Raw genomic sequence first — 15,929 nt, forward strand, 5'->3', positions numbered from 1 at the left:
ATCACTACACGTATCAAACTCAAGTATTGTCGTGAAAAACTTGAAAAATTGTTTTCAATTAAAATATTTCCACGTGATTTATATAGCTAGTTGAATATATAGAGTACTACATAATAATGGTCATAGCCACCTATAGTTCGAATAATATAATCGAATTATGAGGAAAGACTTTTATTTTCCACGATATACATAAGATTGGGATTATCCACCGACCTACATATAATTTTATTTTAAATTTAAATGCGTCAATTTTGGCTGTCATCGAATTACTTTTCAACGCATATTTCCTGCTAGCTCCTCTTAATTATTAATTATATAGGTAGATTTTGAAATGGTCTATTTTCATTAGCCTCTTGTATGATCAACTCTGTATATATTATCAAACATATATAAATAGTTCTTACAATATATATATATATATATATATATGTGTGTGCAAGCGTGCGCGCGCAAAAACGTCATACAAACATCAACATAATTTAGTTGGAAATTATTCAAGTCAAAATTTATAATCAGACACAAATTGAAGTTGTGTATATCATAGGTCGTTGAGTTATTAGTTTTAGAATGTCAAATTTTTTTGGTTAGGTGTATTCTCGTCATATGTATAATATGTATATGACCATCAATTTCAAAGTCAATATTTAATATTTCTTCTTTCGATATAGTCCTACACGTTCTTTAATATTTTACGTAATCTACTAGCGAAGAATAAGTATCGATCAAGCATCGTTCTCCTATAAATAATATACCAAGAACCTTAAATTTGTCATAAACAAGAGACATGGCATCCATCACTCCACATTCTGCCACCACCCTTTCTACCGCCAAGGTTCACGGCGGCTCCTCCTCCTCCACCACCACATTCTCCTATGCTATTCCCTTCACAAAACCAACAAAATGTTCCCCTGTCCAAAAATTCAAACACGGGCATAAAATTTCTTGCAGATCCAAAGACAATGACAAAGAATCTTCATCACCTGCCAAGTTTGATAGGCGGGACGTGCTGATCGGATTAGGAGGACTGTACGGGGCTACAGCTCTCACCGCCTCTCCGCTGGCCTTCTCTGCTCCTGTCCCTGGCCCAGACATCACAAAATGTGGCCCCGCGGACCTCCCAGCCGGCGCAGCCCCCACAAACTGTTGCCCCCCACTTACTGAAAAAATAATCGATTTCCAGCTCCCTCCACCACCACGAACCTTGCGTGTCCGCCCAGCCGCCCATCTAGCCAATGAAGCATACATAGCTAAATTCAACAAAGCTATGGAGATCATGAGAGCCCTCCCCGAAGATGATCCGCGCAGCTTCAAGCAGCAAGCGAACGTCCACTGTGCTTACTGCGACGGCGCGTATGATCAAGCCGGATTTCCCAATCTGGAGCTTCAAGTTCACAACTCGTGGCTGTTCTTTCCATTCCATAGATACTACCTCTATTTCTTTGAAAGAATCTTGGGAAAATTGATTGACGACCCCACTTTTGTAATGCCATATTGGAACTGGGATGCTCCCGGAGGAATGACTATCCCTGCCATGTACACGAATCCGAATTCTGCACTATTCGACAGTTTACGAGACAAAAGTCACCAGCCTCCAACTGTAGTTGATCTCAATTTTAGTGGGTCGGGTTCCCCTATCAATCCTAATCAGCAAACTTCAACGAACCTGACAATCATGTACAGGCAAATGGTCTCAAACTCAAAAACTCCGCAGCTTTTCTTCGGCAGCAGTTATAAAGCTGGTGAGGAGCCGAATCCAGGAAGCGGGTCGATCGAAAATATCCCCCACGGCCCGGTTCATACATGGACCGGTGATTCGACGCAACCAAATTTCGAGAACATGGGAAACTTCTACTCCGCTGGTCGGGACCCTATTTTCTTCGCTCATCATTCGAATATCGACAGGTTGTGGAGTATATGGAAAACTTTAGGAGGGAGGCGCCGGGATATAACAGACCCTGATTATCTTGACGCCTCGTTTTTGTTTTACGACGAAAACGCGCAAATGGTTCGGGTCAAGGTCCGGGACTGTTTGGATCATACGAAGCTCGGGTACGTTTATCAGGACCAGGAGATTCCATGGCTGGAATCCCGGCCAAAACCTAGGGTCTCTTCTGCTTTAAGGAAACTGAAGAAACTTGCTAAAGCAAAGGCTGCAGATGCCCCCGGCCCGAAAGAAGTGTTCCCCGCAAAGCTTGACAAAGTTTTGAAAGTTATGGTGAAAAGGCCGAAGAAAAGAAGAAGCAGAAAAGACAAGGAAGAGCAGGAAGAGATTCTTGTCATAAAAGGGATCGAATTGGACAGAGATGTTTATGCCAAATTCGATGTTTATATCAATGACGAAGATGATGTAGTGACCACGGCCGATAATACAGAATTTGCGGGAAGTTTTGTGAATGTTCCGCATAAACATAAGCACTCGAAGAAGATTAGGACACAACTAAAGTTGTCGATTACCGAAATCTTGGAGGATTTGGATGCGGACGACGATGAACATGTTCTGGTGACCTTGGTGCCGACCAGTGCCGGTGAATCTATGACGATTCATGATATGAAGATCGAATTCGATTAGTGATTTTCCATCCTTTTTCAATTATTTGATCATATGTATTTATGGGTCACTCCTGCTGATTTATTTCGAGTGTTCCTATAGTATGTTCTTCATTTGATTATTGTTAAAAAAAAGGCTTCGAATAAACTATTCAGTGCTAATCGATGAAACTGAATAAAATCTCATGATATTTTCCCGTTTGAAAAATATTCAAATCGTGTCTCAGTCGGCCTTTTTTTATTTAATATATTTATTTTCGTATAGCAAGTTTAAACTTCATTTAATACTCCAAAATTATCAAATTTTGTCCATTAGGGAAATTTACACTTTAAATAAAACATTAAAAAATCGAGTGAAATTTCAATAGAGAAGTAAGACGGTAATTAAATCAAGCTGTTGGGATATTTAGAAAAATGAATCTGATCAACCATTTTTTAAAAAATGATATCTCCAAGTGTATTTGAAATACACTGCAAATAATATTTTTTAAAAAATAATAGTTGACTAGAATTAAATATCAAAATATCGAGATTGGTTTTGCCAGCCCATTGGATTATTTTTTGCATTTGGCCCCTCCTAAGCAAAACCCATTGGATTATTTTTGTCATTTTGCCCCTCCTAATTTGATTTGACTAGGCCGTCGCTAGGGATGTAAACGATCCAAACCAAACCAAACAGTGTCAAGCTTGAGCTTGGTTCGTTTAAGATTGTTTGAGGCTCGAGCTCGATTCGAGCTTTTATTATCAGGCTCGAGCTTTGTTTGTCTTGAAATTACCAAGCTCGGGAAAAGCTCGAGCTCGGCTCGTTAAAAGCTCGTTTAGCATGTTAATCAAGCCAGGCTCGAGCTTGATTCATTATTAGCTCAGTTTAGCATGTTTAACAAGTCTGGCTTGAGCTCGGCTCGTTTTCGAGCTCGTAAAGCATAGAATTGAGCTCGAGTTTGAGCTTGATTTGAGCTTGTTAAAAATTAAATATATCTATAAAATAATTTTAAATCATACATAAAAATGTAAATTCATTCATAAATAACCAAAACGACACAAATAAGAGCTAAAAAACATAAATCAATATATTATTGAACATTCCAAAATAATACATCTAGAATATTCATCATACACTGATATCACCATATAAATAACAATGAAATAATTTCACCACTTTAATACTTCAACTAAGTCTGGTGAGAAAGTAAGGAGGACGTCAATGAATCCATTAAAATCAGGAATTACAAAATCATCTCCAATAACAACTAGTCAAGTATCATGCAAAGTTCATAATAACATTAGTACTAATATTTTTATTTGTCTTGTGTTCAATTCTTTCCATTGACATTAGTACTAATATTTTTATTTGTCAACTCAACAAATGAGTCAAGCTCAAGCTTACGAGCCACCTAAACGAGCCGAGCTCGAGTTCGAGCTCGCGAGCCTATTATCAAACATGTATGCGAGCTCACGAGCCGAATATCTTTAGGCTTGAGTTTGGTTTGATTAATTTTTCGATCTCAAAATCGAGCTTGAGCTTGGCTTGATATGACTAACAAACGAACTCAAATGAGCTCTTTATCGAACCGACATTCGAATAGCTCGCAAACGGTTTGGTTCATTTACATCCCTAGCCGCCGCTAAATTTTGAGATTACACGATATTCATTAATTGTGATAAAATAATTTACATTGAAGCCAATGAATAGTTCTTTAAAGTAAATTGTTTAAATAGTATGAAATACACTTGAAAATGTCATTTTTAAAAAATAATAGTCGACTAAAGTTAAATAATAAAATATCAAGATTGGTTTTGCCAGCCCGTTGGATTACGATTTGCATTTGGCCCCTCCTAATTAGATTTGACTAAGCCGACCTAAATTTTGAGATTACACGATAATTAATTGTACTAAAATAATTTGCATTGAAGCCAATTAATAGTTCTTTAAAGCAACTTGTACAATTGCATGTTGGGACAACTAAAAACATGGGAAGCATTATTTTTCGAGGATTCTATATTTTTTTTGGATTCATGGGGAAAGGGAATTTAGATTTGTAATAATCTATACAGATTCTTCTCAATATCAATGAAATCATATCATCTTCTAAGATGATTCTTAGTCAAGAGTAGATTCAATAATTAAAGTGATCTTGTAAAGATTTCATACCAATGTCCACTTTGTTAGGATGGAAGATAACATTTTAGATGGGAGGTGAATAAATTGTTATACTAACTATGACGAATAATGCTAAACTTAAGTTGTGTTAACATGTCAAATCAATATTTCAATCAGACTGAGTAATTTGAGCTACTAGAAACAGGTTTTAAGTGCAGAAACTGTTCAGATTACTTAGTGAGTATGATATAAAACCAGCATGTCAGTTTTCGTCAGCTGACTTATCAGTACAGATGATAGTCTTAGCAGCACAAGTAAATAATAGTAAAGAAAGATACAAGAAAATGTTTATGGAAGTTCGAAAGTTATGCTTCTATGTCTCCCCTTCTTCATATTGATCTATTCAGAACCAGGCTTCTGACAATTACAAATGATTATCACGATACAACAACGTTAGTGTGTGAAAGGTAAGTAAGAATACGAAGTGCACAATATTGGTCATTAATCGATCTGATGAGAAACTTAGTGTGTGAAAGAAAAGCTTAAAGATAAATCTTTTGAGGGATGTTGTGCAATATGAATGCTAATGAAGATTGATAAAGCAATAGTTTTTTTAGAGATCTTCAGTCTTGATGCATTCCTTATTTATAGGCGATAGTCCTCAACAGTCAATAAATAGATATGGTACTCACAGATGTACTGAGTAGCCGAAATTTATGCAGATATTGTCACGTATCCTTGTTGTTTTGCAAAATATAGTATAAGCTAATTCAAATTCGTTGGACATTAATTGAAAGATGTAACCGACATATTTTTTATCTTATTTTTGCTGGAAACTTCAATTAAAAACTCATATTGTCTTCAGATAATGTTGATAGAGTGATCTTTAAGTTGTTCTGTTATGTTCGAACACCTTGGTTCAAGTCGTGCTTATGAAGAAATTCTATTAGATCGAAATAGTTGAACAGGTTGATCTGTCTGTTCAGTTTAGCTTGTAACAACATAGGTTGAACATCATACTTGTAGTCTTGTTTAAGTTTAGTTTATAAAACATGCATTAGCATAAGCTCAAGTTAGTTCAGTTTAGATTGTGATCACCTAAACTAATATATAAATCTTGTCTTAACAATTTCTTCCCTCTTGATGATGTCAAAAATAAGTTGTCTATCAAAAATAAGACATAAAAACATATATTAATGTGCATCAATAAAACATGAACTTGCATCTATAGAATCTTGTCAAATTTCTTCAAATAATTTTTATAGAAAATCCAAATTTTTCTGTTACTTATGTCTCGATGAACTTTCTTCTATAGAATCTTGTTTGCTGGTCCCAAGTCCTTAATATCAAATTCTCTAGCAAACTTTGCCTTCAATACTTGAACCTGATATTTGTGGAGCCTGCAACCAACGTGTACGTCCACATACAACAGCAAAATAATATAATCATCACCAGACCTCTTTAAATATGTACAATGGGCATGTATTAAGTCTGTTGTATTCAAGACTCATGATAAAAGAATCAAATCTCTTGTACCAACATCTCGGTGCCTGTTTGAGACCGTACACAAATTTGTTCAACCTGCAAACTAAGTTCCCTTTGTCCTTTTTCCGCAAAACCTTCTGGCTGGAGCATATAGATTTCTTCTTCAAGATCTCCATGAAGAAATGCAATTTTCACATCTAGCTCTTTTAGATGTAGGTCAAACACAACACACAATACCAATACTACTTTGATTGTTGTAAGCCGAACCAAATGAGAAAATATCTCATTGAAGTCAATGCATTCTTCTGAGCATATCCTTTTACCATTAATTTCACATATCGCTCCAATTGGTTATTGTCATCATGCTTGATCTTATAGACCCATCTGTTATCAATGGAATTTTTTCCCTCGTGGTAGTGTAACAAGATCCCAATTTTTATTATTGTCTAATGCATCCAACTCTTTTTGCATTGCTGTCATCCACAAGGATACATCCGAGCTTTGAGTAGCCTCGTGGAAACTCGATGACTCACCATCCTCTTATAATAGACAATATGCAATATTACTTTTAGTGACATAATCTGAAAGCCAACCTGATGGTGTTTTGTCTCGAATTGACTGCCTCACATTGGAAACTTCAGACTCAACACGTTCTTGTTCTTCGTGCTCTGGTACTGCTTCACAAGAAATTTGAACTTCGTTTATCTTATTTTCCACCTGAAATATAGAAGATTCTAAAGTCAGTGTGCCTTTGTATCCTTTTAATTTATCTTTCTCGAAGATAACATTTCTGCTGATGATAAGCTTGTGGATAAAAGGATCCCACAAGCAAAACCCTTTTACTCCATCAGCTTACCCAAGAAGATACATTTTCTGGAATTCGAAGCAAACTTCGATCTTTCTTGCTCATTATACAAAACGTTCACAAGACTTCCAACTGTATGCAAATGAGAATAATTTCTCCGATCCACATTTCTATCGGAGTATTCAGATAAATCGTCACTGAAAGAGAACTATTGATAATATAACAAGTGCTTTGACTGCTTCTGTTCAAAATGACTTCTCTAGACCAGCAGTCCTCAAAACTGATCTTGTTTTGTCCATCAAGGTTATGTTCATCCGCTCCGCCACCCAACTTTTTTGAGGTGTGTAAGTCGTCGTGTACTGTATTTTGATGCTCTCATGTTGGCAAAATGCATCAAATTCATCATTGGTACATTCTTCTACTTTGTCAGTTCTCAGACACTTGATTTTCTTTTCAGAATCAAGTTCAACCCACGCTTCGAAATCTTTGAAATTATGGAAAACATCTGATTTTTTCTTGATTGGATACACCCAACATCTCCTAGAGAAATCGTCAATGAACGAGACAAAGTATCTCGCTCCTCCTAGGGATACAACCGGTGCTTGCCAAACATCTGAATGAATCAGCTCCAATATACTTTTGCTCCTGGCAGTAGAAGTGCCAAACTTTAATCTGTATTGTTTACTGGTAACACAATGCTCACAAAATGGTAGTGAGACTTTTGCAAGTCCCGGCAGCACCTTCCGTTCTGAGAGAATTTTCAACCCTCGTTCTGACATATGCCCGAGCTTTCTATGCCATAACACCGTTAATTCTTCTCCTGAACCAATTGATGCAACAGCTAGTTCTGTCTCTTTGTGTGTTTTTCCCAAAAAATACATACAGATTTGCAGCAACCTTTTCCGCCTTCATAACCACAAGCGCACCCTTCACAATTTTCGTGATCCCGTTCTCGATCCGAGTTTTGCACCCGATATCATCCAATTGGCCCAAGGACAAAAGATTTTTTGTCAATCCCTTCGCATGTCATGCCTCCTATATGATGTGAATGATGCCATCGAATATTTTTATTTTGATAATACCGACCCCAACGATTTCTAAGGCATGATCATTCACACTGAATACAGATCCTCCCGATACTATTTCATAATAATCAAATCATTCTCTCTGAGACGCCATGTACCACGTCGCTCCTGAATCCATAATCCATGTGTCATAAAATTTGTGTTTGCCTTCTGTAATTGTTGCCGTTTCGCTGAATAATATTTCATCACCGCCTGAAATACTTGGCCACATTTCCTTGAGAACTCTTATCGATACTCGTACACTCTTTCTTGAAGTGTCTTTTAGCGCTATATTTAAAGCAGTAAATATTTTTCTTCTTACTTCTTGACATTGATCTACCTTATCTTTAGCTCCCACTCGAATCACGGTCCATAAATCTTCCTCTTATCATTGGCAAAACATATGTCCAATTCGAAGTTACCAACATGTCTTCCTTATTCTTGCGCTGGCTTTCTTCTCAGAGAACCACAGTTAAGACATCGTCGAATTTTAAATAGCTCATAAGAATATTGTTGGTTAAGTTGATGATAATTCAATCATAGGAATCGGGTAGATTTTGAAGTAGAAGCTCTGCACTTTCATTTTCCTCTATTTTATGCCACATTAAAGTGAGTTGGGTAAATAGAATATTTAGTTTGTTAATATGTTCGGTCATCGATGAGGTTTCCGCCATCCGAAGATTATAAATCTTTCTCTGTAGGAAAATTTTGTTGTATAGTGGCTTGATCTCGTACATCTTTGTCAGAGTATCTCAGTTAATTTTTGCAGTTTTTATCTCAGATACACTTGACAGTACTTTCGTCTGCTCTAGCTAAGTGTAAATTGACAACATCATTATCATTCATATCATTCCACTTTCATCGTTCATTATTTCCACCGGACTATCTCCAATAGCCGCCGAGCTATTCATCTTTCTTAAAACTGCTTGTATATTTATTTTTCACAACATAAAATTGCTTCAATTGAATTTTTTTATCTCGTACATGCCCCGCTATTATATATAGAACAATTTAGTAGACTTGAAAAAATAATATTGTTTTAATAAAAAGATCTCAAAAAAATCTTTTTTGATGTTGAAGATCATTTTAAACTGCAACCACAGAGCATACTTAGAATTTTAAAAATCTTAAACCAATGCTCTAATTCCACTTGTTGGTCCCACGTATGATAAATTGAGATAATAATATGAAAATAAAGCATTAAACTAAACACCGAGATTTACGTTAAAACTCCTAAACGCATCTCTTCGTTCGTGTGAAAACGAGTATAAAAAACGCATCTTTCGTCTAAACATTTCTTCTATCTTTCGTTTTTAGTCGACAAAATCACCTACTACCTAATATATTATCTGCCACCTAACATTCTTGTACCGACAATAGATTGCTTGAGAATATCGTAGAGATAAGAATGTGATAAACATGCATGAATAAGAATGGAGCCTTCATTTTCTATGTGGGTTTGTTGATTGTCCCACATCGATTGGATAAATAACCTTTGAGTGGTATATATGGGATTGGACAATCCTCCCCCCTTGAGCTAGCTTTTGGGGTTGAGTTAGATCCAAGTTCCAATCTTAACATGGTATCAGAGCTCGGGTTTCACCGTTATGTGTTGGACTGCCATAATTAGGCCACTTGTTCTGCCCATAATTGGGTCATTTGTAAACTCCACGCTCCAGATGTTCATTCCTGGACGTGAGAGGGGTGTGTTAATTGTCCCACATCGGTTGGATAAATAACCTTTGAGTGGTATATATGGGATTGGACAATCCTCCCCCCTTGAGCTAGCTTTTGGGGTTGGGTTAGATCCAAGTTCCAATCTTAACAGGGTTGTTAGATCAAAATCACGTGGGAATATTAACAAGTGAAAGTAACATATTTCAAGATTGAAATCAAACCGTACGGCATTTTGTGGATCTTATCCTCTTATGCGGTCTATCATATTTGAATTTGTCAAATTCTTTACGACGCGGCTCATGCTTGTGCAATTATACAATAGGTTCTTTCGTCTATCGTTTTATGACAATAATTAATCCAAATTATTGTAAATATTAATTGTTATCCATTATAAGTCATTTTAAAATTTGATTTTTAATTCATGTGGAGCAAAGGTATTACAGTCATCTCTCTTTTAAACGCGACAAGAACGATGTGACTTGCCTTTGATCCATCAGTATCAGGAATCTAGAAATAACTCGTATTGATTTAAGAGTAGTCACTCATGTATTATTTATCATGTGTAACACTTATTTCTCGTTGTTCTTAATGTCCATTGTGCATTTATCATTGTGCTTGATGCGATCCTGGTGAAATGAATGAGCAGGGTCGGGTGCTCCACCGGATCTGCTATCAAAATGATGAAGGAAATAAGAGCAATGTAGATATCTGAACCAGAAGCTTCTTTCCTGGGCGGAGAGGATTTCCTGCACTCAAGAAGGTAACCACGTGAATGGGCGCCGGAGGAGTGTCCGACGTGGCCACTCCGATGCTTAAGTCAGTGAATGATTCAAGCCAAGAACCAATGTAACCAAGTGATGGTTGTGATATTGGTGTGAATGAATAAATGTAAATGTAAAGAGAGAACCTGATATTTATAGTAGGAGAAGTAATGATGACCTCGTTCTCCGTGCTACCTACTAATTATAGTAGGACGGCTGAGCACACCCTATATTCTGACATGTCAAATCTCATACTGGTCACATCCAGCCCATCTGATTTTGTCAACCCATCGGCCTGGTGTCAGAGATGGGACAGTCGCCCATATCCTATTCTGCTAGTATACTCGAGTGCGGTGCTCATATCGAGGTGGCCCGGGTAGAAAGTTCTCGGGAGCTTGAACGAGAGCCCTGGCATCCAATAACCCGAAGAGAAGTCGTCTCGGTCTTTCAACTGTTCGGCCTTTGGTGACCCTTCTAATAGATTTACCCTGACTTGAGCTATCTGCTAAATATCCCAGGTCGTCCATGACCCGGGCACAAGAATCGTCCATGACTCGAGCACAATCCGGGCTATCCTGAGGGTATCAGTGCTAATAAATATTGTTAAAATATTTCATATAGTTATCATCAATTATAATTTTCAGGATGAAAGAAAATGATAAGTGACAAAATTTATCAACGTGATGCTGAACAATTCTTGCCATTTCAGCCGAGGATGCAAAAGTGGGACTCTTGAGGACCTAACTTGGAACAGTGGTGTGTGTATGGTCTTCCGAGTTCCGATGGGGAGAATACATTTTTATTATTTATTTTTCAAATAGAATAAAAACTAAAATTATAAGTAAAATGCTTAGCCCTTAGAATATGACTTATTTCACCATCATGACAAAGATATAGTTTTTAGGCAAAAATTTGTGTGAGACGGTCTCACGGATCGTATTTTCTGAGATAGATATCTTATTTGGGTCATCCATGAAAAATTATTATTTTTTATGCTAAGATTATTACTTTTTATTGTGAATACCTGTAGGATTGACCCGTCTGATAGATAAAATTTGTGAGACCGTCTCACAAAAAACATACTCTAGTTTTTAAGGATAAAATCGAGGATTACTATGAATAATTGATTAAATTTTCTTTTTCATATGATATCTACTAACTGTTTGACTTTAAGGACATGTTTCAGATAAATGCTAGTTCTATTTGAAGTTTGAGTTTTTGTAATCAAATATACATTTTTAAGTAAATGTAAATGTAAATAAACTTTGCTCCTTAACTAAAAACATCTTTTGGTTTTGTTGTTTCGTCTTTCCTAGTCAATCTTAGCTCTACCGCATTATACGATATTATTATTATTATTATTATTATTATTATTAAATTTGAGAATCTAAAGTAACAATTTTGATGTCATGACTAATTTTAAAATTACCAACGATACTCCTCTAAAATTATAAAAAGAATTTATTTTTTATTTAATAAAAAATATTACAAAAATATATTTTAGTAAATTTATGAATTCCTTTATGACAGGCCATTTTCCAAAAAAAAAAAAAATTACTAAATTTGTTCTTCAATATTTATCCAAACTTTAAATTTTAAAATATTATATAATTCTTAATATCAAAAATTATTATGAGAAATCATCTAATTAAATCAAAAGTTATTATTCAGGTTTGAATGCTAAAAATAACTATTCGTGATGTCGTTATATTTAAAAGCAAAAACTTGTGTGATACACGTGTCATATTTTGTGAGATTGATCTCTTATTTGGGTCATCCATAAAAAATATTACTTTTATGCTAATAATATTACTTTTTATTATGAATATCAGTAGTATTGACTCGTCTCACAAATAAAGATTCGTGATACCGTCTCACAAGAGACCTACTCATATTTAAAAAACAAAAACAAAAATACTCATTTTCTCAAATTATAAAAATATATTCATTTAATACAAATATCATAAAAATATATTTTAATAAAATTGTATCTAATCTATATCTAATATATCCTGATAAAATATATTTTAACTTCATCTATATTTTTATTTTAAAATGATCATCAGTAAAATTCAATTTATTATAAAGTCATTTTTACTTTAAAAAAAATTATTATAATCTCTAGATTTGAAAAACAAATTACAAAAAGCGTCACATGGCGTGTAAGAGGTAACTTTTTTGTGAGACAAGACATGGAATCCAACTTTAATATAGTTGAAATATGAGAAGGAAATCATGTACAAGATACAGAAAAATCCAAAGATAAGGTTGGCCATTTTCTCAGAAATTTATACAGAACCAGAAACCTGACCGTGACTAATACGGTGTTAATCATATGGTAAAAATTGGTGTGAGACAATTTCACGGGATCATATTTTGTGACACGGATCTCTTATTTGGGTATTCATGAAAAAAATTTATTTTTTATACTAAGAGTATTACTTTTTATTATGAATATCGATAGGATTGACCCGTCTCACATATAAAGATTCGTGAGACCGTCTCACAAAGAGACCTACTCTAATCCGATTAGGATTGTAATGATCGAATTTTAAAAAATAAAAAATAAAAAATGTGGCAGTAGTTGTGAGGGTTTATGGCTTTACGTTATGATATGAATGGTAATGAATATTATAGAATGGAATAGATAATGGATGGATAGAATCAAAGGTTGAATTTAAGCTAAATAGGTAATGGAAGTGCAGAAACGGTATGAAAAATATGACAGTAGTTGTGGTTTTTAGCATAATGTTTTGTATATTGATCCAAATGATGTGATGATACTTTCATTAGAAAGATAAGACATAAGGCTATAACTTTCATGTTTTGAGTTTTGGTCAAATCATTAGGGAAGACGAGACAAAAGTGGCCCAAAGTGTGTCGTGTGTATCGTCGTTCTTGCACTGACACATGTTGGGAGATTGAGCATAACTTTTTACTCAGACCTCCAAATGACATGATGCCAATCGGAGATGCAAGCCAAGACATAGGGCTACAACTTTCATGATGACCACTTTTGCAAATTCGGAAGTTAAAAATGCGTTTTCTGACAGAATGCGGCGCGCCCATGCGCCAAATCTCGCGCGATGGCGCGCCCAATGCTGAAGTTTTGTTGTTTGGGCAGAATGGGGCGCGCAGGTGCGCCGGATCACGCTCCACCGCGCCCAGCACATGTTCAAAAACGTGTTTTGAGGTTGGAAATGAATAAATATGGTTTGGGAAGTGTATTTGTATCATTTTCTCTTCCCTTTTTCCTACTCCATCGGTTTAGAGCTAGGGTTCCTCATTTCTCCTTCAATCCAATTTCTTCCAAGACATTAATCTTTGCTTGGAGATTAGAAGTTTTCTCCTCAAGAGTTTAGAAGCAAGGATTATTGTCAAGATCTTAAGATTATCAAATCTTCAAGTGGTTGTAAATAGATTCTTCTTTGAATGCATCTCATGAGCTATGTATAGGATAAATGAAGATTCAATTGATTTTAGCTCCTTTAAATCATTGATTATGTATATTGTATGTATTGATATTTTGAAAAGAAATGGAATTGAAGCCAAGGGCAAAGTAAAGGAGTTAACTCTTTAGCACGCACGTCACGTGTTTGACAAAATGATTCAATGAATGTTTTTATGACATATTACGGTTAAGAAATGATACAGATTACTTCTTTACACAATTGTTGGGATTTGAGTTTTCTTGAATATCCAATTTGCGGATCTTGATTTGAAGTAGTATTGAATTAATTATGAATTTTGAACAGAAACTACTCTGTTTTGATAAATGATCCGAGTTCTTGAGTTATAGTAGAATTCAGAGGTTCAAGACTTCTCAACTACACATTTCGATCTCTTTTTGGTAATATTTGAAATGTATGTTAAGGTCGATAAAACATACGAGGTAAAAGTATCATTTTTATTTTTATATTGAAAATTCTATAGGCTCGATGAATTATTTGTGATTTGATGATGATTGTTGTATTGAGATAAGTTTATTATGATATCGAAATGATGACATTGATTTGCATCATTACATTGCATATTGAGCCAAGTGTCGATTCAGATTTGATATGGCGGAGGTCGCCTTGATATATTGATTTGTTGGACGTATAGGGCTATAGTTGAGTTGGCATAGTGTATGCGGAGGTCGCTGCTATTGCATGAACACTCTCTATAGACGCACCATAATCTTGGGATTGTAGAACACAACAACCCACCTCGAGCGGATGAGTCGATGGATATTGCTGGGAGATTCTCTATCCTTGGGTACCCTATGACCAGATGATTCACTTGATCTTGAGATTTATTGATAGGCCCACAGCTTCTGATCATGCATTGCATTATATTGCATCTTTATGAATTTATATGAACTACTTGAAAATTTAATTTTTATTTGTTATTGATTGTATCATACTGGGTTTATAGTCACCGGCATGTCCGATACCTCTTGTTTTCATGTGCTTGATGGTAGGTGAGGCAAGGCTTGGGATTCCAGAGTCCAGCTCCGGGTGAGTAGATACGAGTTAGAGTGATATTCTCGAGTCTTAGGAGCTATTTGATGATGTTTTGATTAATTTGGCTACTAGTTTATTTTGGCATGTTGAAACTTATAAAAAAAAAAAAATTGAGACCTTTAAATTATTTTGAAGATGTTTATGTCAATTTGTGAAACAAATTATATATTTTACTGAATCGTTTGATTTGTTACATTTATAATTATTAGTATTAGATATCATATCCGGGGCTCCACAAGGATCATATTACTTTTCCACATCAAGGAACTAACTAAATATACCTAGGCAACCAGGGATTACGTAAACCTTATTACCTTCGATAGGAGAATCCAAAATGAAAACAAGGACGGAATGAAAACAAGGACGGCGTCACCAATTTTCTAAATAAAAGATTTTCATATTTACCTCCCTCGATCAGCTACAGCATTCTGTGGGTTTGATTGACAGCCCTAAGCTGCATATCATTGTTCCGGTCTAATGAATTTATGGGTGCAAGATAGAGAATACCACCCATCCAGGACCATCTCTTTCACTGAAAAATTCTAATCAACATCCCACCAATGGTGGATAAAACCAAGATACCTATTCCCACTGAATAAAAGCACATCGGAACCATGTGAATAACACTCTTAGGCAGCTACCTTGTCACCTTTTTTTTTTAATAATCCTCACATTTTGAAACCCATGTTTATATCAGTTTTCTTGTCAATCAACTAAAAGATATCATTTTCTCTTAATATAAGCTCTTAACCAAAAGCGCAAAACATTATTCACTTAAGCTGATTTATAAGAAACCTACATTACAGATCAACAGTATAATTTGATACCACAAAGCTCAAAGTCACTCCATATGTTAGATCAACATATTCATTTACTTTTGACAATGCACGGTCACGGATGTATCTTGATGCAGTGTCTATACAAAATAATTTTAAAAGAAACAGAATCACCATATCGCAAGTAAAAATTCTAAACTGATGGGAA

At 35.4% G+C, this 15,929-nt stretch overlaps 1 protein-coding gene across 1 annotated transcript; it reads left to right on the top strand.

The window, feature by feature from the left end:
- The first annotated feature begins 745 nt into the window (after positions 1–745).
- On the top strand, positions 746–2,773 carry LOC142533347 (aureusidin synthase-like). Its single transcript, XM_075640089.1, has one exon. It carries the CDS (start codon positions 785–787, stop codon positions 2,567–2,569), a length of 1,785 nt encoding a protein of 594 aa, XP_075496204.1. The 5' UTR covers positions 746–784; the 3' UTR covers positions 2,570–2,773.
- The last annotated feature ends 13,156 nt before the right edge of the window (positions 2,774–15,929 follow it).

This window comes from Primulina tabacum, chromosome 2 (assembly GCF_025594145.1).
Source record: "Primulina tabacum isolate GXHZ01 chromosome 2, ASM2559414v2, whole genome shotgun sequence".
NCBI classification, from domain to species: domain Eukaryota; kingdom Viridiplantae; phylum Streptophyta; class Magnoliopsida; order Lamiales; family Gesneriaceae; genus Primulina; species Primulina tabacum.